Here is a 25999-nt window from a genome sequence, read left to right as displayed (position 1 = left end):
TTTGTAGTACTTATTTGGTTAAACATTAAAAATGAAACATGACATAAAATGGCCAAAATAGGTCTTACTACCCATGATTCATTGCGTGCATTTGCTCCTTTATGGCTGCAACTATTCTTGTTACCTGGCTTCACATGTTTTCCCTCTAAACCAGATTTACTCTGATTTCATAGCAGATGATCCAACAGGATAGCTGCCAAAGAAAATGCATCTTCATCCCAGAGACCGACGGATTTGTTTTGCATGGATCAGAACACAAAAGTGCGCTGTTGCCTAATTCCGACAAAATTTAAATCTGTCTCACATCCTGGGAGGTGCTGTAGTAATATTTAAGTGAAGAGCGGTGGACTTTGAAACAGAAGGACTGCTTGTGTTTCTTCATGTCCATATAAAGGCAGTGTCTGAGGGGCCAGTGTTTTCATCTATCAGTGTGAGACATGCTTCATGCCAGCCCTATATAATGTTGTTTGAAGCTGTTGGTCTTCTGCTCCAGCCTCTGTAGAGACTGCCTGCTTGCCTGCAGGCTGTGGCTTAGGCCAGATAAAGAGTTTGATCCATGAGGGCGGATGGAGGGAAGAGGGAGGGAATGGGAAAGCAGAACAGAGGAGAGAGAAGAATACGATCAAAAAAAAAAAGGATGGGGGAGAAGAGGAGGTGAGAGGAAAGGAGAAGGTATGAGTGGAGAAGAGGAAATAGGGGATTGGCAGGAAGCAAAAGGGGAGAAGGCATGAGAGCAGAGGAGAGGATAAAAATGACCCCATTGACAGGCTGTACCCAGGTTCCAGGATCGATGTGCATCTGAGCCTGGTGAGTGTGATATCTCCTACAAATCACAACGTGACATCCACTGGTCAATACCACACACTCCAGGCCTCATCATCACACGCACGCAAGCTTCCCTCTGTCTGCACGCAGAGCACAACAGGGCCACCGCTCCTCCTTGAACTCATCAATCTGGCTGCTAATCACAGGCATGCACACCACACCTGAGTCAAACAGTATTTCTGGGCTTTCTCTGAATTAATTTCCCTGCATTGGCGTGGGCAGGGTTTTATTACATTGGGACATTTCAGATTAGTGCGTGTTGTCATTCATAGTAAAGCAGATTAAACTGACTATTCAAACACGTCTATGTGATTGTCTAAACTTTTTGGGTGCTTCTATGTTGTATTGTCCAATACGACAAATTGGATCTGGCACTCTTAGCAGGATAATGCTGCTATTTATTTGAAAATCCTATGTGATCCAGTTAAGGTGCCCACAGACACCAACACAAGCATAAGGCACGTACCTACTCACTTACCACAGACTAAAAAGCATCTTTTGACACCTAAAGGTTACAGTAGCTTTTAAGTACTTTGCCGCCGTTGTCGGAAAAACGTGTGGCACCGTGTTTGATGGATTAAACAATCACAGGGTGCAAGTAGGCTCTCCTTTCTTTAGTTAACATCTGGTAACTGAGAAACCCTTCCTTATGTTTGTTGAAAAGCCTATAAAAGAAATATGTAATTTATGCAAAACCTATAGCTACATTGTTATCGAGGAAAAAGATAAAAAAAAGTTTAGACAAATGAAGGACATCACATAGACTAATTTTCTATAATTATTGATCTTATAATGTATGCACCTGCAAGAAAATGCTCATACTGCACTTACTGTTCACGTCATCTGTGACTTCTCATGACTACACATGTATGCGTGCACACACATAGGGAATTGATTTCTGTCCCTCTCTCCCCTGGCAGCCTCCCTGCCAAACCAAGAGAAACTGAGAGCCTGCATGGTGAATTTTTCCATTTGCACTCATGCATGTGTCACTAATGCTGCAGCCTCTGAAAAGCAGAGAATGCTATCTCCGTGTGCCTCTGTTGCTAGCTCTCTTTGTGCTGTGGCATTCGAAGCGGTATTCACCGCGCTCACTCCACACTGCTGCAGTGCCTAGATTGGCCTGATAGCTGTGTACGCACAACAACATGCGCTGTCAGCGAGCCTTGACTAGGCGTCAATGTGGAAATGGGAAGAATAATGAGTTATTACAGGGTTATCTGTGTGTATCTTCATGTCATGACTGTGTAAGCGGCGCTGCTAATCTCATTAGATGAGACAAGTTGTTAAAGATGTTTTCTGATTTCCTCTCTCCTCTCCTACTGTGTCCACAAATAGATTTCAGATCAGTGTGCTGAGAGGAAATGATTAGTGCCTATAGCTCCCACAGACACTGGTTTTCATGGGAGGATTGTGCAATTGGATGCTGTGTAATAACAGTGAAAAACATCTGACTCCTGTTTCTAAATATATGCACCATGTTTTACACCCCATCTGCATTGTGAAGCAGCCCCCAAAGCGTGGCTCATTTTTATACATGCAGCAAGTAGTGACAGCCAGAGACAAAGAGTGCCCTGACTTCAAGGAAGCGAAGCTCCATAAGTACAAATCTGATGTAAAATATGTCTAGTATGGGAGGGTCAAAGATGTAAGTCACACACAAATATGACAATTCATCCATGAAATGTGGAAGGATGGGAAGCTTCTATTCTTGGCGACATCTTGCCTGTGACAGCCAGATGGGATGGCTGAAACTCATTTTTGGGCCAAGGAAAGCCACGGAGAGGGTGCAGTTGCATTTGTGACAGACAAATTATCACAAGGGATGTACACCCCCCTGGGGGGAATCAGAGGGATTCAGAGCAAAGAAGGAAAGAAAGAATGGCAGAGAGAGAGAGAAAGGAGAGAGAGAGAGAGAGGGACGTCGGTCTAAGTGAACAAGTCTTGCAGAAACAAATTAGCTGTGAGCTGTAGGGGTACTGGAGGTGAAACTGAGATGGATATGCACATCCCGACTAAAAGCAGGAGGTGGGTGGAAGCTTATTGCTTACCCTGGCCCTTTTCACAGTCTTCCAATACAGCAGATCACTTGCTTACAAGCCTTTGAGTCTGGTTCAGAAAAGGATATGTCCCCGATTACATTTGATTGTAGTGTACATACAAAGACAAACAAAGTGCATGGTATTCATGCACAAACAGAGCATTAACATGTTGGCTTAGCTGCACATCCTCAGTATTATCTTCAATATCATCAATAGTTTGTCTAGGGAAGTCCAATCCTTCTCCAGCTTACACAAAAATACCTACAGGAAACATGGAATATATGTATAATATACAGCCCACCCACATAAAAGCTACCAGCGTGTATGCACACACACACACACACACACACACACAAACACACACACACACACAAATACACACACACACGCATATAATTCAGGAAGCTCATTAGGCATCACTCACAGAGCACCTAGTGGGCAGCAACCTTTTTTCTCTGACCAAGAACATCAACAACTCTTTTAATCTAAACCACCATTAATGAACCAGAACCAGTGGAAACACTTGGAAAAAAAAAAAAAAAAACAACTCCCGTGGATGTGCTGTAATTCCTGCACCCCACATGGAATTATAGTGCTCTACCTACTAGAAAGACTCCCCCTATTAACGATGCCTTTTAGGGTCAGTGGTCACACCAGCAGCGTCGTCCAAGCTGATTAGCCATTGTACCGGGCATGAATGTGCCGGGCTAGGCGCAGTCTCCAACAGCGTAAACATATTCTTCTAGCTGTGCCTATGTCACTCTGTGTGTTCCTCTCTCACAGCATCTGATACCACTGTTCCCCGCTCTGCCCATTGTGCAAGTAGCCCTGCAGCCAGAAGCCACACAAGCTCGGTCTAATTCAAGGCGGCACACCATGCAAACAACGGACAAAAATAGGATGGATATGCGTCGCCCTCTCCTCGCCCTCATTCTTGGGCACACATTAAAGATTGAGAATGAAACTCAGGCCCGGGATAGGAATGGCGCAGACGTGATCGCAGCACCTGACTGGGGAATTACCTGCTGAGAGGAAAGCCGCTGTGTTTGTGCATGCATTGAGTGAGTGTGTGGGCATTTGTACTTGTGTGTGTGTGTGAGTAGCCAGTAACACGGTGGAGAGATAGCAGCACTGTCACAACAGCCCATCCCTAGAGAGCACTATGTCTGCCCTCCCTGCCTCATGCTTCATACTGTAAACTCCCATTGAGTCAATTACTGTGGCAGACTCTTTAGCCACCATAGCCACTTACTGTAAGTGGACGTTGAGACAATTGGGTTATGACATGTCCTGCTGTAAAAATGGCTTGGAAAAGTTCCATTGGCAGCGAAGGGCTCCCTGAAAATATGCTCGAACAAATCAAGTCAACTGGAAATCCCAACAATTAAGAGCTATTTGTGCAGCCTATCTGAACTCAGCGTTCGGCCACTGAACATCGATCTGCTGCAAAACTAATCTAAATCAATCCGTTCAAATGTTTTTATTTTGATTAGGAAATACACCGAGTTGCTGAGATGTTGACTTTGGTAATAGAGATTAAAATGTGTTGACCAAAGTGTTCATCAATCTGAGATCCTTCATTTCTGCCTCCTCTGAACAAAAGCACACTGACTACACATTTATCTGTCCTACAAACTAGAAAATATATCTTAGCAAAACAAACAGACAGATATATGGATGAACTGAGCTGTAGACATCTATTCTCATTGTGTCACAGACGGAGAGGGGAGGGAGGGAAAAAATGGGGGGGAGGTCATGGGAGGATAAGAGGGGAGGAAAAAGAAAAGAAAAGCAAGAAGACTCTTAAAATTCCTCAGTGGGTGCTATTGTCCCCGGAGAGTATTCAATGCAGGCAAAGGCTCTCTGCATAGGAAAATGGCTCTCCGCATGCTAACTGTGACTTTGCAATCATTGTGAAGAAGACACAGGCATCTCAATGCACCGAGTGACTCATGCAACCATTTCATCTTCAATATACGTAGTTCTTGAGCTCAATACAAAAGGCTCTGCAATGATTTCAGTATGATTTTGTTGAATTAAATTTCTTTACAGCAAGATAATTCTATACGGGTTAGAAACATACATCAGATTCATCACATCACTTATGATTCTCTGTAAGCGGATTAAATAATACTAACTTTTTTGTGTTATTTTATTTGTCAGTGGGCTTTTGTCAGTTTAATTTTAAATGACAGTTTAAGCCCATACGAGAGAGAAACAACTACATTCTGTGCTAGTCCGTGGCTAAGAAGCTTCAATGGCTTTCGGAACAGTTTGGTCAGAGCATTTTCATTTAACTGTGTTTTGCGCGGCTCTGCCAGTCCTCTATAGGGTCATATTGGCTTATGATGCTCTGCAACTGTGAGTAAATATAAGCTTGTGTATTAGATTTGGGGGCCTGAGATGAAATCTAATTTCTGCAAGCTCAGTGAGAGATTGCTTGCTGATACACATCCACACATCCAAGACCACATCTGGCAGGCCCTATCAAATATACATGAACCTCAGGAAATCATGATATGGCTGTGCTCCCATTATTTCCTCAAGTCCACAACACATTCTTGCTCCATTGTAAGGTGTTTGATACTGACACTGACATTTACTTTGATATTTACCAACTTTGCGCAGATAAAAATGCCGTGACATCCGTCTCTTGCATTAGCAACATCTTGGTTACTGTCCGATCTCATAAGGATACCGTTTAAGAACTGAATATTGTAATGAAGGCAATAAAGCACGGAGATGACTTGGCTGATATTGAGAAGTGACAGTTAATTTCAGTCAGTGGTGTAGCCAGCTGATAACAGATTGATAGTGTCACAAACCGTAATGGACAAGTAATTAATATCTATTGCACTGCGTCTCCATTTGGAACACTAATGTATCATATTGAATTTCATATGAAACAAAAAATGGAGTGACAGAAAACATCTCAATGTCTGGCGCTGTGTCAACCTCATTTCAGACCGGCCCAGCCAAATAACAAGGACTATATACATTCCCCTTTCACAGCAGCACTCCAGCCGTTTTCAATTTTGGCAGGACAGAATGCAGTGTATTTTTACCTCCGGTCCTTTCTGTCAAGCTCTGAAAAGGCCAAATGGGTAGTGGTGGACAGTTTCTTCACCACCTCAATACCTAAAATTGTGTTGGCTGCTTACAGTGGAGTGGTGGTGCACGGAGTAAAACGCAGAGTGACAGGCCGAGGTCCCGGCACAAGGGCAGAGAGCTGTGAGCTGAGCTATGGTGAGGAGCAGTGCGTCTCTGTCCTGGCAGCCTCATTCACTATTTATTTGTGGGTATGTGTATATGTGTGTGTGTGTGTGTGTGTGTGTGTGTGTGTGAGAGAGATAGAGAGAGAGAGAGAGAGAGAGAGAGAGAGAGAGAGAGAGAGCATGCTGGCCGTCCTCCCTTGTGTCATTCTATTTGCTTATGTTGTGTCCTTGTGCGTACACACACGCGTCTGCATTCTGGTGAACTTTTCATGCTGCTTGTGGAGCTGTGCGACTGCCTCGCTGAGGTAAGAAAGGCATTCAATAGTTGCCTTTCTGCCTCAACGGTCACACTTCAGATTATCAGTCTTTTACATTCAAACCAGGCTGTAGGCAATGGAGGAAAGGAAAGAAAAAAGGAAAGCAAAAATATCACGGTCGTACGCAAGACTGCACAGTTTTCTTTCTCATGTTTTTGTCCTCTTTTCCATGGTAACATGCCTTTCACTGCAAGCTGTCCGTTTCCATATCTTCCTCTATATTCTCTTCTCTCTGTTGTGTCTCTTGCTGCCAGTGCCAGTAGGCACACAGCTGTAGCCACATGAAATCCCCTGGAGTGGGAGTGTATGTGGACTTACATGTACACATGGACTCTGTGTGTGTGTGTGTGTGTGTGTTTGCATGTGTGCGAAGCTGAGCTGAGGTGAGCCGAGCATAGGGGGAAATATTTACGCAGGCGAACCTTTAATGACAGTCAATCCCATGGGTCTGGACCTGCCAGAGCCAGAGCTGCGTGTGTGTGTGTCTGTGTGTGTGTGTGTGTGTGTGTGTGTGTGTGTGTGTGTGTGTGTGCGCTGTGTGTTCAGAATGTGCGTCCCAGTGTTTGTGCACGTAGGTTTATGTTTGTGCAGTATCGATGTGAGTCTGTGGAGATGAGTTATGTGTGTACAGGCGTGCTCGTGTGTGTGTGTGTGTGTGTGTGTGTGCGCGCGCGTGTGTGTGTGTGTGACTGAGAGTAATCAGTTAGGCTGCATGCTGGCACGCTCCACTATCTCAATGTCAAGCTAACACATATTCAACAGCAACTAACGTCACAACACTTGACACATATCTCACCCACAGACATTCTTTTCCAGCACACATTCAGAGTGGCATCGGTAAGCCTATTGCCATTACTATAGAGTGTGTCATTGTCAGCCTCCATCACCACAAAAAAAAATAACACACGGGTCTGGTCTGTAACACACAGATTAGAAATTTACATTCAGGTTGTTGCTATGGTGCTCTTGGAGATTTCAAGATATTATGATTAATGATGGTAATTGTGAGCATCATGGCATTTATCTATATTGCTCTTTATCTGTACAACTCACATGATGTTTTTAAGATTAACAATCACAGTTTGAGTTCTACATGTACAGCAAAACATACTTAAATCTATATAGCTTTTACATTTTTTGAAATGTTTGAAATACAAGAGAAGGAATAATCAAAGTATTATGATCATTTTCATAATCTGATTATTTCTATTTTTCAATTCTTTCTTTTTTCTTTCTTTTCTGCAGCTGTGGGGTTATAGATATAGAGAGCATATAGAGTAGGTGGGTATTGACGTTGGTTCACTTGTGCTGACAATTTCTTACAAATGTAGGTGGTAAATTTTTACATTGCAATGATTATATATATGAATACTCTTAATTGTCCTCACCAAATGAAATTCAACAATGAAATAAGAAATTAGTTACAAAAACATAAATAATGATCGACAGTATATGGCCATTAATGACAAATAGTCCAGTTTGTTCATCTTCTATTACCATATTGACCTAAATATCAGACAATGTTTTTTTCTTTTCAAAAAAGTGATGTTGTCCTACATTTGTGTCCAGACATAAATGTCATTACGCATTTAAACTCTCTGTCAGGTCAGTCTCTCTTGACTTTGTTCTGTCTGTGTTTTTGACTGTTTTGCTGTCCCTCCCTCGCTGTCTCCCTTTCTCTCTCCCTCTGCCTGCCTGTCTGTTCTTCTTTCTCTGTCTCTGGTTTAGAAAAGAAGAGTAGTAAGCAGGAGGGAAAATACCTTCACCAGCTGCTCAGTGTTTATACACTAATACATCAGTTAATGCTGATTGTCTTTGAAATGGTATAATGGAATTAAACATACCAGTAGGCTACAGTTTTATAATGTTTAGTGTTTGATTTGAATAACTTGATTTTAAGATTTGTTTATGTGTTTTTATTGATGTACTGTTAAGGATTAATTAACCAAGAATTTGTAAATCCTGCACAATTAATATCTGACAAATCAATATACATCTAAATAGGTCAAACTCCAGCAACACTTGTCGAATATAGAACAACTTTATTGTTTGACCAATGCGTTTCGGCTTGTGGCCTTCATCGGGGTCATCATGAAACACATTACAAACAACATTTAAATAGGGTAGGTATGTCCCAGACTGGCAGAGAGGCAAAGTGTCCAATAAGGGACATGGGTAACACCATATTTGGTCCATTAACTGGAGAAGTGCAACTAAGAGGTGGTACTTGAGTTTGTACAGAAGAGACCTTAATCCAAAATGCACCTATTTGATGTGGCATACTTTAAAAACACTTTAATTAAAAACAAAACAAAACAAAAAAAAAACAAAACTTTTTATATGTTTGTGCAGTTTGTGCTATATAGAAGAGAAGGAAAAGAGTAGGAAGAGCAGCAAGCTACATCATAAAAACCACTATAAAACCACATAAATGATAGACATTTAAGAACCACTATAAAAACTCATTAACTGAGAAGCCCTCATTCATTTCAACTTTTGAAATAGAAAATCCAAAATGCTTCTCTCTTTTTCCTGAGAAAATTGACATTACCACCTCTTTGGCTGGACTTAATCACTTCTTTGCCTATAAAAATAGAGATGAAATGTGATGCTTTTTATTGAAATGTCTTGCAACAGGAGTGGTAATATCATTCCTCTTAATGGAGCTCCTGTTAAGGGATATGCTCACCTATATATATTTTACCACATGGACACTGTGTCATGTATATCAATTTTTGTTTTACAGGTAATAAAGTCCCTAATGTTAATGGTTTTTCCATTGGTAGGGTAATTAAAAGACTAAAGGTTTTTGGTATATTGGCAATATATGCAGACTCCACACTCAAAGTTGCCTTGTGGAGGTTTAGTTGTGAATTATGGTTCAGGAGTTTGCAATGCTGACATGCTCTAACAACCCATGACCCTTATGTTTCTTCCTCCTCTAAAAGTTACCATATGTAGATCTAGAGTTTTAGGGATGAATGTAGTGAAGTAAATAAGGTTTGATTTGGAGGATTTTTTTTTAGCTTGCAGATAAGTTCTCTCTGCTCTTTGAATCCACTTTTTTTCTGCACATACAAGCCAATCTTCTTGGTAATTTCTTTTTTAAAATGTGGATAACATCTCTTCTTTACTTTAATCATATTGTTCTGATATATGGCATGTTCTTTTCAGTCCAGTGAGTTGTCTTATTGGTAGACTTTCTTAAGAGGGATGGGATGAAAGCTTTCAGCATGAAGAAGTGTATCCCGATCTGTAGGTTTAGTGTAAAGAGAGGAAGAGAGGACATCATCTTTTTTGTTACATTTATATTGAGAAAATTCATTTCTTTGAGGCTATAGTTAAGTGTGAATCTCAGGCCATTCATAAACTGTAATAGAGTGGGGATTAGTCCTTTCCAAAGTAAAAATACACCATCAATATAACGCTTCCAAGAAACAAGTAAAGGGAAGGTTTTTTTTCTTTTGTGATTCATACAGTATTTGTTCTTCCAGGTGACCAACAAAAAAACATGCAAAACGAGGTGTTATTTTAGCAGTGCCAGAGGTCTGGAAGTTTGGTATGTCATTAAAAGAGAAGTTGTTACTTTTAAGAGCAAAGGAGGCCAAATTAACTAGGAAAGTGGTAGAGGGTGTTCTCACTGGTCTGATGTTATGGAAATGTTCCAGCATGTCTAGGCCGTGCTGCTGGTCAATATTTGTGTGTAAGGAGGTGTCTAACGTACATATAACTACATCTGGATCAATTGGTGGGAGTTCTTCAAGGAAAATTAAGAACTGAGAACTGTCTTTAATGAAGGACCTTAAAGTGGGTACAAAGTCTTTAATGTAGTAGTCTACAAAACTTGATATTCTCTCTATTAGACTTCAAATCCCAGAAACAATGGGTCTCCCAAGTGGTTGGTGTGGGTTTTTGTGAATTTTAGATAAAAAATATAAAAAGGTTTTTAAAGGAAACTCATTCAGCTAAAATGTTTAGAGAAATATCACCATCAAGAAAACCCTCTTCAAGTAATGCTCGCAACTCCTTAAGGTATTCCTTGGTTGGGTCGCGTTTCAGCTTTTTGTAAAACAATGTATTTTCAAGTTGTCTGAGAACTTCATTGCCATTATTGCACTTGTCCATAATAACAATGGAACCCCCTTTGTCAGCTGCATTAATGACGATGGATCTGCTACTCTCAAGTTCAGACAATGCTTTCTGTTGATTTTTTGTCAAATTGTGTGAAGTGAAACTTTTCCTTATAAAATGATTTTCAGATTCCAGTTGTACAAGTCTACAATATGTCTCTACTGAATGAGCTCTATTCTTGGGTGGATACAAATTGCTTTTGATTTTGGATGTATTTTTAATTTTAAAGTGTTATTTGGAATAGAGTTCTGAGAGGGATATTTTTTCATGAAAAATAATTTTTGTCTCACATCTCTGAGAAATTTCTATAGGTCTATAAAGAGTTCACATTGACTTACAGAAGGGGTTGGAACAAAGGAAAGGCCAAGTTCAAGTGCAGAGAGCTGAGTAGAGGTCAGTTCAGTGCTGCTCAGGTTGACAACCGCCGATTTCTTCTTTGACCTTCAGATCTGGCCCACAGAGAGTTGAATTGATCTCTTCCTCTTGCCCCGTCATGTGTTTGGCTTTGGATCTCCACTGGTCTGGGATTTCGGAGGTGGAAACTGACTCTTGTAAAATAAAAAGGGATGGGCACAATGGCTTGAGGAGTTATGTTGGTCCTTGTGTTCTTAAATCAAACTTTCTAAAGATTGTGTGTTGGATGATGCTCAGGTGCAGTGGGAGGTTTCGGTGCTGAGCTATGATTATGTTTGCGCCAGGGACATGTATATCCCTTCTTGTAGTCCTTCTCATCTCTTAAGGATTTGTCTTTCTTGAGATCTTTGATTTCATTCTCATATTCAGTTAGTTTCATGTCAATGTCCTCCATTTGTTTTAGCACGTCCTTGTTTTCTCTTGCAAAAGTCTCAAGGTGCTGTTCATTCTTTAGTGCCTCATTTTGGAGTTTGCCTTCTTCCCCATTAAGGTAACTGTATGGTGATGGCTATTAATGGAAAGAAATAACACTGTTCCATGCAGTGATGAACGCTAGATTGTCCTTACCAAAGGAGGAAGGCTTAAGGATACATAGGCCTCGTGGGATAATTTCTTTCCTGATATATTTAACTGCACGCCACTTATTGCAAAGCATCTTCTGGCATGAAAAATAAAAATTCTTCAGGTGATCCATAGTTTCATAGTTGACATCATGTTCAAAAAGTGAGGTGGTCCTTAAAACTTTTGTTGGATTGAAACTACAGAAAGCCGATGCTCCTTGGATGTCGATATTGCTTGCAGTGAGAGACTGGATGTTGTTGATGTAGTGTTGTTCTTCTATGGTGAGTGAGTCTAATTAGTCACAAGAAATGTCTCAAGAAATTAGTCACAAAAACATAAGTAATGACCGACAGTATATGGCTGTTATAAAGTCCAGTTCTATTACCATATTGACCTAAATATAAGACAATGTTGTTTTTTTTTAAAAAGTGATGTCCTCTTACATTTGTGGACTAGACATAAATGTCATTACGCATTTAAACTCTCTGTCAGTCTCTCTTGACTTTGTTCTGTTTGCCTGCCTGCCTGTCTGTCTGTTTTTCTTTCTCTGTTGCTGGTTTAGAAAAGAAGAGTAGTAAGCAGGGGGGAAAATACCTTCACCATCTGCTCAGCATTTATGATTATTAATACACTAATACATCAGTTAATGCTGATTGTCTTTGAAATGGTATAATGGAATTAAAGATACCAGTAGGCTACAGTTTTATAATGTTTAGCATTTGATTTGAACAACATGTTTTTCAAATCTTTATGTGTTATTGATGTACTATATATTATTTCAATTAAAATGTGAGAATACATTTTAACAAGAAAAAATCCTGTATCATGGTATATGTAATTTTAGATATCAATATTGATTTCTATGTTGATATTGTGCATTTTTCTGAAAAATCACTAAGAAACTCACTAAGAAATTAAATAACCAAGAATTTGTAAATCCTGCACGTTTAATACCTGACAAATCAATGTACTTCATCACACTGATGCAAAAATCACCTACAAATCCATTATTTCCAGAAAGCAGTCCTGCTCATACATTGCTCACAATGGTTAAATAACAGTACGACAAAATGTCTGGCAGTTGACAAATTTATATTGTCTCATAGTATTTTCATGTTGCCCAATCTTAATTTAAAAGATATGTATATCACTCTACCTTTTTTGATTATTCAGTTTTCTTCACAAAGTGTTCAAAAACAGGTTTTGTAAAAGGGAGACGTGTCTTATTATCATAGTTGTCTTATACTTGGCCAATACATTTATTCTTCACAGGCAATATATATATATATATTCTGTGTACACTATTCCAGAGTACATTTCCACACGACAGCAGAGTCTACAGATGTTGTCACTTACTGTAAATAGCTCGAAGCATATCACTTCTACCACACATTGATTTCTGCCAGTCTCCCCCCATGTTACTGTGCACTTTGTTTCCCTGCAATTCTGCATAGGGAATGAGAATGTTAGAAACTGGCCTATGTTAATTCAGTGAAGCACTTCCATGGCATCATGTTTTCCTCCTTTGAATTTTAATCAAACATGGGCCACCCTTTTTCAGCCAGAGATGTGTTTTCACTGTGACAGGGGTGCAGCATTTTTGGCTCTGATATGTGGCTGTTCCCATGAACACCATCAGATATTCACATCTCGTGCCATCTCTGATGTCGCAGCTTTCCATCCTCCTTGCCAGCTTCATCAGTTTTGACACAGAGAAATAGACTTGTGCTTTTGGGTTCCTGACAAATTACGGCAGCACAATCTACAGTGTTTGAATAATTTAACACCGTACCGCTCAGGGTAAATTTGTGAAAAAAAACCACACATACACACACCAAACTAGCCCCCTCTATCTTCAGGGCTCAGCGCAGAAGGTATCATCTGTCTGTCCTCTGGGATTTTGTAATCTTGTATCTTTCTGTATCTCTGCAAGTGTATGGAACATGTTTTGCTATCACAGAAGCCGGTGGCTGTCTCCTAGGACAACTCAGGTAACCATACATCCCCTGTCTTTCCCAGGGGGTCCGGGTCGGGGGTCAAAATGGGCTGGGTAGGTAGTTGATCCACAGAGGGAAGGTTTATTCCGTACAACTCTTTAATAGAGACCAGAGGGAGAGGAGGAGAAGCAGAAGCTGGTAGGGCTGTAGCACAGTAGCGCTGTTTCCCATCAAGTCTCCCTCTCCTCTCCTAATGAGCATTCTATTAGCAGCTAGGGGACGGATTTAGGCAGTTAGGCATACGGAGAAGGCTGGCTAACAATGCAAGTGGTTAGCTAAACAGCTGTTCTCTCTCTGCTGCCACCTCCCATCCCCGGCTAATGAAGCCCTCACCGATGAGCAGGAGTCCCGGGACATGCCGGAGAACAGCCACAGATACCCAGAAAGGGGATCTCAGTCACTCACAGGCCTCATAAAAAGTGTGTGTGGAGGATAGCTTCACCGGTAGGACAACCAAGGCTCCAATTAGATAGTGGCTCTAAGGAGAACCCTAAGAATAGCACGTTGGACGAGAGCACACTTTTTTATGAGCACTCTGTACTGCTCTGTGTTTGTAAAGTAAACACTCTTTGCATTGTTTTTCCAACTGGAAAACAGCAGAAGGCATGATGCCTCTCATAATGGATAATAAATAGATCACTGTGATGATTTTTGTGAAATGTTGTATTGCTACATTTCATTATCCTCTACAGTGTGAGCAGTATTCACAGTGGTGGGCATCGATCAAGATTAGTGGCATGCCATATGGGTTTGTCAACATCTGAAATACTGCGTAGGATGCATGCACTCCGAACAGCCTTCACTTAAACGAGAGGAAATGTTTCACAAGCGATGCCTATTTTTCATTTCATAAAAGCATGATGCAGCATTATCTTTGGTCGGCAAATAGTACTATTTGTTTAAGTTAAATGTTGACTGTCTGTCAGAAGCTTGATTGTCTGACGAGGGCCCAGGTTACCTTCAAATGATGCATGGGTTAAGATTCACTTTGCAGGCATTTCTTTTTTCCTTTGTTCAGCAGTCACTTTAGCTGTCAAGGCTGCTGCATACTTTAAATGAAGAGCTGTTCTGAACAAGAGACAGGGTCAGAGCTCAGGCAAGAGATGTTGAGATTCTGAATGTCTACACTTATATTTTGCAGCAATTAGCCAGGTGTGTTTAGGTGTGAAAATAGGCAGGGTTTCGAGTACTCTGCAATTTCTTCTCTGTTCCTTCTTCACACCGCTACTTCTGCCACTGCAGTGAATACTAAACTGCTCATCATGAACAGCTTTGAGAGAAAACTTGCTTTTTAGTGTTTGCTTTAATCTGCATTTGTTAGTTCATAGATAACATAGGAGTCGCACTGGGAGTTTTGATCTATTCCTATGTTCCTTGTTCCAATGTTTCATCTGACAGATAGGAGCCTCACTTGGTTTCTGATCCACTTCATGGCTGTGCTCCGTCAGCAAACACTTCCTCAGCACTTCCTGCAGCTGCTTCACAATAAAAGACTTCCAGCTGTTCAGGGGGAGCAAAATTACTTTTCTTTTTATTTGACTGCTGTATGAATTGAGTCAGCCATTATGTTTTACAGTGAAATCATATGAAGCCCAAAACAGCTTGATGAAACTGCCCAAAGTTTGAAACATCAAAGAAAAGTGTAGACCTATAATTTTTATGTGATTCTAGCATCTTTATTTATTATTTAAATTATTCTGATGGAATAAGTTTTTGTTTGTTGAAAAATGAGACAATCTTCTGAAGGGTGCTGAAAACCGGTGCAGTTGATGTGTCCCTGGATTAGTTCCTGCAAATTTTCAAATCCTTACACATACTGTAAAGGCTTTAAGGTGCCCCTTGAGGTCTTTTTCTGTTAAGCAGCTCCACCAAGTGTTGCAATTTACGTGTAAGGTTAGCCACTGTGGGATAATCTTATTTTTAATACCGTGAAAGTTGGCCATTTTATGTGCTTCTTTGAGGGCAGATGGTAGTGAGATTCCTATTTGACTGAGAAAAACAGCACAAAAAGCTCAGAAAGTAACCCCTGAGCTACACATGTGCTTTTCCTGATTATAATCCAGTGCTTCTCCATGTCAGATAGTTTCTCACCCCACGTTTGATTTAGGTAAAGGTGTGAATAACATTGTACAAGCTAGTTTGTTAAAAGCATATGGATGCTATTTTCTGTTACAGTCAAAGTGTCGCTGTCATGTGCCATTTTCTTCTTTAAGTAGGTTTTCACTTTAAAGTCTACAGCAACAGGTAGCGACGCAGCCCAGACATTAACCAAATATGAACATGGTGACTTGATGTTGAATTTCCTCTTCTAGAGGAGGAAATTGTCTTGAAGTTGTGAGATAGCACATTGGCAATATTGTTCTCCGACAGAGGCATTCGATTTTGTGAGTCGCTCTCTTTTACCACTGAAAAGGATCTATAGCTTATGTTACCTCTCTAAGCTAAAAATCTATTACAGCCTTGCGGGCCTGAGAGCTAAAGATTTAGTCTTTTTGTCAGGTTGCACAATGCTGGCCCTTTATAGTAGAGGTTTCTGCTTGTCAGCATGTTTGCTGAAGTTCGTCTCATTGGGGATTTCATTGTGCTCAGACTATGCAAATTTCACAGCTAAGGCTAATGCATTTGCAATGCCCAGAATTGAACGTCTTGGTAGGCAGGCTATGGCTTGTGAGTGCACATGTTCATACACACACACACACACACACACACACACACAGTGGACAGTTACAGCATTTTATAGGGATCCAGATGGCATACCATGGATTCCGTTCTTTGTATCACATTGTTATAGGCTCCCACCAAGCAAATCACACCAGCTTAGTCCTACAGCAAAGTAATTGGACTGATGTTTTTTTTTCTATATGCGACACTTCTTATCACACACTGAAAAAACTATTTTCCCTCCAAATCATTCTGTCTGTAAGCACAGACTGCAGCAAGCAAGCTCTATTTAAACAGAATGATATATTCCTGGATGCCTGTAATCATGAAGTAAAGCGGTAAACAAGTATTTGCCTCTCTGCACAGATGAAGCAGTTAAACCAGAATTAAGTGTGCCCAAAATCATTCATTTCCTATTTCAAAATAATTTGGAAGTTTGAAAAACATCACCCGAAACAGTTTGAAACACCAGGTAGTGTTCCCTTCCCGCTACAGCAGATGTATATAAATCACGTTATGAAAACCTGTGAAACTGACACCGGCACTCTCAAGCACAGCATAGTAGCTCCACACCATCCGTCTGTTGTTCATGCAGAGGCATTGAGCGCCTTTTTCTCAGCAGAGATAAACAGATGTATGAACACTGAAGGACTGACCTAGCTAGCCACAGAGGTGAGCTGTCAGCAAAAACAAGCAAACACAGAGTGCTCGTGGTCATCACTAAAGGGCAAAGTTCATCTAATTACACCGTGGTTGTTCATCTGGCAGACAAACACGGAAATAACAGTCTATTTAACAACACATGGTTCAACATCCAGCCAACTGTGTTGCCTGGTGTGGAATGCTTAATGAATAAACACATATACAACCTTGGATAAGAAACAAAATTGTGCAGTGAAGAAGACAAAAAAGAGAACAGACAGTGCAAAAAGAAAAAGATGGATGGATATAATGAAAGGGGAAAGTAGTGTAAGGGAAACTAGTGAGTGGTAGCAGAAATTGGGCCAATATGTGTGGAACAACAGGGAATAAAGAGAGGATGAGAGAGTGAGAGAGATAGAGAAGGTGTGAGAGGAGGAGGGAGGTCAGTAGAGATGTAGAGATGGGCGGAGGAGGAGGAGGGGGAGAGATGAGCCCCCAGTGCTCAGCTGTCAGTGCTTCCTCTGCAGGTGGGGCAGGAGGAGTGCCAAGTCCCTCTCTCCCACTCACACAGACACCCATGCATCGCTCTATAATGGATGCTTTACACTGGTGCCAGAGAGAGAAAGACTGAGGCAGAGAGAGAGAGAGAGAGAGAGAGAGACATGGTGAGAAGACGAAAGGGAGACATGGGGGTGGGAGAAAGAAAGAAACTGCTATAAGAAACAGGGAAGGGAGCTGAAGAAATTGCCTCAGATTAAGGCGCTGGAGTCGAGGCAAGTGTAGCAGGAAATGGACAGACAGACAGACAGACAGACACCTCTATCAAGTCATTAGACCACTCAAGAGGGGAAACAGACGAGACAGTCTGGGAGCAATATGATGCAGCTATTGGTTTAATTGATCTAAAGCCTAACAGGATCAAAGAACGCAGGGGCATAGCCAGGAGCTGCAGCCACTACTCCCCCTCCACAACTGTCACTGTCCATTAGGAGGTGTATGAATGCGCCCTTGACAATGATTTATCAAGAATGATTCATAGATGGCATCTACCTGAACTAATAATCACTTTCCAGCGTCTTCACTGGGGATTGCAGGTCATCAACAGATGACATATTCTGTAGTCACCTCGTTCATCAGCCGCGATTAGATTCCAAAAGCAATCTCGGCGATACATCACCAGATGGGTCTCATTGTATTGTCTTGGAGAATATTGCTGAGACAGCCCATGCGTGCCACATGTCGCTCAAGCTGCCGAAGCTCATCCGTACAGTTGTGGATCTGGGGTATATGCAATGCTCTGAGCTATTACCTTGGTTGATGGAGGCATGGATTTAGTAAAGTACTCAATTATCCCCTGCTTCTTTCTCTGACCTGCTGCTGGGCTCTTTAACACCTATAACTCCATGCTTTATAGGCTCAACTACCTGCTGCAAGCAGAGACAGACTGATGGCTGGACTACCTGAATGAACTGCCTTCACCGTTTTCGGGCCATTTGTCAATTCTTCATTCCTCTGCTCTCTTCTGGCTAGGGATAGGTAAAGCTGCCTCACTCTGATGGACAGTCCAACTAGATATTATTTTCTAGGGTGTTACCTCCAACTGACTATCTGACCTCAGTGGAGTCTTCTTTACCCTAATAACACCCTCCCACCCTGCATTACTCTGCAGGGCCAACTTTTTTCTCCAGCTCAATACAACTTTGGCTTCATTTTCTCTTTGCAATGGTGAGTAGTGAAGAGAAAAAAACCTATTTACTGCCTGAATTAGGCCATTTCCAATTTCTTTCAAGTTCAAAAGAGAGCAATACCTTTTAGTTGGTAAGTAATACTCCATCTTTGTTTAGTAAAAATAAAGCAATTTTGCTCTGCTATACAGAGTCAAAGGCATTGCCGTTCAAAGAGTGACTGAAAAATGCCACATAGGCCACTTGTTAAAAGCAGTTTGCTTTCTCCACACAATGGCGGCCACAAGATATGGCAGACAACAAAGCAGAGTAGTCAGCGTAAATAAATACAAGCATTCTTGCTCCGCAGAGATGGCATCCCCCTGGTTTAATTATCGCTCCTGTCAATCGAGGTGGAAGAATACGGCACCTGACAAGGAGCGTCCCCATTCTCTCATCTCGCATAGGCCCTTTTCACACCCTGAGATGCACAGACACCCTTCAGCAAACAGCCAAATCAAACCTTGTGATGGAGGCATTCTGTTGCCCCAAACACCCAGGTAACTTTACAGTGTCGAGTCGCTGAATGCCTTTGACACCTCAGAAATGGGGTCTATTCAACTTCGACAATTGTCCCTGGTTTTTCTCAAGCACGAAGCATTTGCACAACAATGGCAGCTGCATCGTGTATGAATAACATCCCAGGTAGTGGTTATGCAGCTATCTTTCCCGGTGACTCCAGTTCACATTGCAGCTCTTGCAAGGTGCCTTTATTTGATGTTTAAACTCCACAGGCGACAGGCGATGGCTGCTACAGGATGCTTGAGCCCACAGAAATGAAGTCAACACTGAGTGTGGATGGATCGCACCTCCAGATCTGTGCGGTGAGAGCTCAGTGCAGTGCAGGGACATTATGGAGTGGGGGTGTGCAGGCCTGTAGGCCATTCCACATGGAGAAACTCCCATGGGTCTTGTTTCAGATAGGAAACCCACACGTGTTATTTTCAAAGGTCATAGCCAGATGTAACATTACAGTTAAAGCAGTGATATGTGCAACACTCACACACCCTTCATCTATATGGCTTGTTGGCCTCGGTCTCTGCTCTGTATATATGGAGTTGCATTCATATTAGCCTTAGATTACGTGTCGATACCTTGAGATACAGCGATGAATAACTGCACAAGTTCTCAAGGCTCAATGCATCCTCACAATTCCCAGCAGACACAGTTCAACAGTGTTTGTGTTGTTACCTCAAAGGACAACTGCAAGCCTGCATGTACATGGTAAATGATTGTCTGAGCAGAGGTTAGGCGCTCATAGCAACGCGGGCTTTGAATCCCACAGCGGCAGCACTGCATCAGCAAGATTGACAGAGGCAGATTGATTCAAAGTCCAATAAACGTTGTTGTCAGTCTTATTTCCTTCCTGTATATGTCCACGAGTTAAATACATGCCCGAAACAGCACAGGAGTCTCTTGTACTGATTTGTGCAGTGAAATCACAAGAGAGCCAGGACAAGACCTTACAAAGAGGTCTGTTCCCTGATGTTCCTCTGCTCTATGTGAACTCATGCAGGCTAGTCACTCAGAATCTCATTACACCTTAAAATATTCAGCAATTCAAGCAGAATCACTAAAATTATGAGAGTGAAATGTTATACGTAATGCACACGAATATGTATTAAAACTACAATGTATGAAAGTATATATGAATTTATAGTACATACTGTAGTTCTCCATAGTTTCATAGAATATAGTACATAGTGTACATAAATGGCTAAAAGAATAAATAGTCTAACAACAACAAATAAAATCAAATACACTGTATCTTCCCCAACAATCAACACAAAAATCAAATGATAAAAAAACTTTAATTTAAAGTGGCACATTGGATGTTACCTTCTATTTAACTATTACTAAATTACTATTACTAGCAGAATTACTAAAGCAAAAAAATCTGAATATATATATATAACATTCTTATAATAAATTATAAGAACAATACACTCCTCCAAGTGAGATGTTTGCACTTTATTATGTATTAGCATTGTAAACGTTGTACTGTATTGCTCAAACTAATATGCATTAAAACTACAATATATGAATTAATCGTACTACTATGCATTTATCTGAACACTGCTTGCCAAGTGTTTTAACACAAGTGTGTAAAGCCAATAAATGTGATAACGAAGCACTTTTGGATTACTGAAACAACTGATTTGATTAATATTGATATACATACAAATATTCATCCTTAAGCTGTAATATATTACAAATTACAATTATGATAATGATGATGATGATTATTATCATTAATATTATAGATTGTCGTTGTTAGTATTCACTTATTTTTTTTATCTGCCTCTGTATCTGTGTCATCAGTGTGTTTTGTTTACACTGCAGGGGTTGGACTCTTGTGTCTGAAGTGGTGGAGGGGGAAAAAAAGGCGTGTTAACAGAAAAAACAAACCGTGATGAGTGTTGCTGAGTGTAGCTTATGATTGAAATAGTGACCGGTGCAGATGTTAAACAATAAAAACTCAGACTAGCTCAAACTCAGTGATCACTTATCAAGTGTTGATGGATTTGTGATGAATATTAAAAAGTTGAAAGTGATTGCACATATGTGTCTGAATTGAATTCTGATGTTTAACATAACGTACAACCGTTATCAGAATATTAATAATGAGTGCTGGTTTTTAAACAGTTTGCCACTCATTGTGCTCTCAGATGATTCACTGACCATACTTGATTGTAAAGGACATGGCAGTGTGTCTCACTGTAATCATTACATCACACTCAAGTCACTCTAATGGAAGCCCTAGTTCCTCACCCAATCAGCTGCAGGAAATTGTACAGTAATGCATCAATTCCTATGACTTCTGAGTCACATCCTTCCCAAGACTGCATGAATCATAAATTCTAGAGAGAAAATCCACAGCAAGTAGTTCACTATGAATATCAGCCATTAATAAAGTTAATATTTCAGATTTGATTTAAGAAACACACCATTTGATTTTTTTCAATCTGTCTGATCCTCTATTTCTTCACATCCCACGATGCATCCCTTCACTTAATCACCTTCTATGGTACCCTTCACGCTAAATGGATTCAAAAACTTGTTACCCTTTGCCGAAAACCGAGTACCTGTCACACTGCCCTCTTAATACTCATGGTTCAAGGGTTTTCAATGTTTGCTAGGTGGTGTCTTGCATTAAAAGCCTTGGTTCTCATTGCACTGCTGTAATAAAACCCAAGCATTTAACATGCACATTTATGGTCCTCAATAACCCAGAAGTCTTAATAAAAATGAAAGCTGACATTGGCACGAAGGATCCTCCACACTAGCTGTCTTTAATGTCCAATACGTTCCATTAAAACGGGAGCACTTCCTCAGAAGCGGAGCTTTTATCCTGATTGCTTACAGGAAGAGAAGAAAAAAAGAAACCAAACGACCTTCAGCGCCTCTACAAGTAGCCGTTCCCTCCCGTGTGCTCCGCGAATAGACATGCCTGTGTGCACATACGACGACAGCTGGACACATGTGCACAGATATACATTATGTTTTCTGCAGGTTGTGTAGGTAGAAACATACATATTGCCACTCTGATATGCATGCATTAAGAGATACATGTACAAATACACGTCTGAGTCATTGGCTACTTGGTATTCTGTTCGTGTGCAGAAAAGCCATCTCACTTTTTATATCATAATGATTATTAGCAGATAGGGAAAAAGCCAAATCTGCATGTTCAATTAGTGCCTGTGCGATGCCAGATAGATAATACATGGGACTGGCTAATGTCCTTGCTTCTGAACTTCTTCAGCCGTTTTCTGTTTGAAGCCAGAGCAAAAGAAGATGAGGACAGAGATTTCCCTCTGTGGGAACACAACTGTTGAGCTACATTTAATAAGCTGGTCAAAAACACTCTCCTACCGAGAGAGACTATGCTTTTAATGACCATTCTGCTTCCAAAGTCTCAGATGTGCTGCTAGATTGCTTGCCACATAGCAGACAAGGCAGCCATCTTATTAATAGCAACGCACCACACATGCTGCAGACGAGGGAGCAGAAACCAAGAGAGAAAGAAAGAGAGAGAGACACGAGCAAATGGAGAGAAAGTGTGTGTCCCTTGCATGCATTTACTGTCTGTGAAGGCAGGGAGACAGATGGGTGCAGTGAGGAGGAGATTAGATGGAGGAGGCAGGGCAGGGACCGGGTCTAAAAAATCTAGCCCTCACAAGAGGACGTCCAGGCCAGCCTTCACGCAGTCCAGAAGGGGGAGGCTCGGTGATGGATGTACACTGTGACTGGAGCTCTCGGCACGCCCACATGGAGACGGCACCAAGGCCAGGCCAGAGGAGCAGGCAATCAAAGAGAGAGGCCGGAGGGCTAAGATGATATAGGAGGATCCAGATTATTAAATAGGCTTCAGGAGGAGCATGGCGCATCTGAAGTAAGTTGTCACTCTGCCACCAACAGGCATAAAAGGAGTCTCTGTTAGATGGAGAGTGCACTGTAGGCAGTGATGACAGACTGTGTACAGTAAGAGTGGGAATACTGTCATTAAATACACTGACGCACTAGGGAACTCCCGAAGAGTGTCATCGCTGATTTACTTTTTCTTTTTTACCTGTGCCTCGTTATCCTGCATCTGAGCAGCAGGTGAAGGAAAATGTTTGTGTGTGAGTGCACACATATGTGTGCGTGCAGACATGTGAGTCTTATCCTATGTTATCAATCCGACCCTATTCTACCCCAGAACTCGAACATGTCATATTCAATGTGACACCACTACCTCTATTTCTACGGATCGAGTGTGAATTTTTTATTCGTGAGCAAGTCGGACTACAAAGTTAAATCAGGAGATGAGGGAGGAACTATGATGCATTGTTTACAATCTTGTTTCTTGACTTAATTTCCATTCAGAGTGCAAAGTAGAGAACTCAATATAAGACGCGCTTCCCGAGATGCAACAGTCTGCTAACATGGATAGAAAATCATTACAGAAATCCATTACTAGAGGCCACCTGAAACCAGGTGTGCTCATGCCACAGTGTATAATTCATTTGATTATAGATTTTTGCTTCAATTTTCACCGCTACGCGAATCCAGACACTTTGATTCCTTTCTTGTTTATTGCGTTGTCTTGGCAACAAGAACATCCTACCAGTTTTCGCTTCAACAACACTATAGGGGAGGAGGAGAATGAGGAAAGGAGGGGTAGTGTACAGCGGAGGTTGTGAAAGCAGGTGCAAAAAGACATTTCTTCTCTTGGATTTCCTGTCACATCCTGCAGCCCACTCCAGTCCTAAACTTTATATAATTACAACAATCTGTGCTCTGAGAGAGACTGTGTGAAATCTGATTGCCATTGGTAACATTCGCAGCAAGAGTCCTGGCGTGATAGAAGACTTCCTGTTTCAATTTCCTAGGATCCCTCAAGTTTTTACTGGGTCTTTTTTTTATCCCATCAGTGGGGCATACATTTCCATTCAGGGAAAAAAACAGACCCGGTAATATCCAATTTACTGGGAGGCAGAGGAGATGGTTTCACTGGCAGTATAATAACATGCTACATGGAGCGTAGCATTATGGAGTATGAATAAAAAAGGCATTTATGGTAAAAATTCAATCCAAAAGCAGTCATCATTCATCGGAGGAAATCAAGGCAATTAGTAACACTTAAATGCAAATTGGAGAACGCAAAACACATCACAAATCCCTGGCACTGTAATGGGGACTGAAGACAAGCAGCTCAAATGACCTCTTTCAAATCCACGTTGGTCTACTAATCAAAAATACGAGAACAGAGATTCTACTCTGCCTAGTGACGAGGAAAAGAATTGTGTGTGTGTGTTTGGTGGTCGAGTGGTGTCAGTTGCGCTACTTAATAGTTTCCTGACCGCAGCATTGCCCAAGACCAGCCCTCTATCTAATGCAAGAGTGATTTCTTTAATGTGATTCACTTGCATGTAATGTAGAGTAAAAGCCCCATGTTACATTTCCAACCATGTGTGTCCAAAGCAGCATGTGTGTGGCTTGTTAACATGTTCACAAGCTGGGAGCATGGCTGAATATAAAGATTTCTCATTTGGAATATTACCACCACATAAACAATGTGGAAAAACATAAACACTGCTATACAACACAGACACTTTAATGTTCTGATAGCCTGTCATGTACACGATGCTGCTATCAATTAAACGTGGAAACAGCCAGCTTTTAAATGGATGGCGAATACATAACTGACTGTAATAATTCCAGGTTAAGGATGATGCTGTGTCCATTTGGCTCTGCAGGGTGCAATTGGAGGCTGACAGTCATGGATGGAGCTCAAAGCAAACATGAGCCAAATCACCTCCTGCAAGAACTTACCTATAAGCAGCAGGGTTCCATCTTAGTTCAATGATGCATTAAGGGAGCATGAGTATGAGGGATGTTTATCGCATGTCCAGCTTAAGCGTGCTTGCTGTATTTTGTATTAAAGACATGGCAAACACGAGCAGTAAATCATTATGAAGTAGCATTAAGGAAGTCAGCAGATAAACAACATTGCTTACAAAGAGAACCGCAAAGTGTGCGTGTCATTTAGCACGACCACTGAATAGCTCTCCCTACATGATGTACTCAGCACATCACATCTTTTTTTTTATATCTTGCTTACAAAAAACAAAACAAAACAAAAAATCCCCATTATACCTACATGTTCAGTTGTGACATACAGTAGGGAAGGATATTAGCAAACCAGCAGAGCATCACAAGACCCACATGTGGTGGTTTGAAAGCTGCCGTAGAGTTTCAATTTCCCGATGGGAATGAACATCACAATCATTTAAATGCAAACACCTGCTCCTTAAAACATTCGTTATGCTGTACAGTACAGTGGAATACATTACTCAATAACTCGCTTCCTGCATCGCCAGTTTCTAATATCAAGCAGCCTACACACCGGCAGGCATGAGCTCCACAGCTGTATCACCCATCCCCCACCTCCCCCTACTGTACTCTACCTTCAGAGTGGTGGGAAAGGGTGAGCAGGCTGACGCACGAAGCTCCGATCCCAGAACCAAACACAGTGATGCGATTGGAGTCTCCTCCGAAGAAGCCGATGTTCTCGCTGATCCACCTTAAGGCCTGGATCTGGTCAAGGAGCCCGTAGTTCCCTTTAGCAGCCTGGTCACCTGTACTGAGGAAGCCTGAAACACACACAGAGATAAAGAGATTTAAAAATACACATAGAGGAAGCTAATAAAATAAGTCAAATTGTTGTACTGAATACTGAAATGTGTGCTTGACCAAAGAAACAAAAACGAAGTAGGGTTAAAGGTTATCTGCGATGATGAACCCAATCCCAGTTTTGTCAGAGGAACCATCGAGCCAGGTGACAGCAGCGGTGAAATCATGACTTATTAGATGACAGGGTTGTTGGTAAAATAGGAGTGCGTGTGACCACATGTCATCTGCACCTTATGGGAAATCAATGGCATGTCTCCCCAGGTGAACACCCATCATCAGATATATTGAGCA

General features: G+C 41.3%; 1 protein-coding gene across 2 annotated transcripts in view; it reads right to left on the bottom strand.

Annotated features, from left to right (window-relative positions):
* nlgn3a (neuroligin 3a) overlaps positions 1–25999 on the bottom strand; it is a 114770-nt gene that overhangs the window by 17090 nt on the left and 71681 nt on the right. For both annotated transcript variants that reach the window (XM_067598938.1, XM_067598939.1), the window contains one exon: positions 25483–25668. In XM_067598938.1, the coding sequence (XP_067455039.1) occupies positions 25483–25668 (186 nt within the window). The remainder of the gene's footprint in view (positions 1–25482; positions 25669–25999) is intronic.

The sequence above is a fragment of the Thunnus thynnus genome, chromosome 9 (assembly GCF_963924715.1).
Source record: "Thunnus thynnus chromosome 9, fThuThy2.1, whole genome shotgun sequence".
Lineage (NCBI taxonomy): Eukaryota > Metazoa > Chordata > Actinopteri > Scombriformes > Scombridae > Thunnus > Thunnus thynnus.
This window is presented reverse-complemented; position numbering and strand designations above follow the sequence as displayed.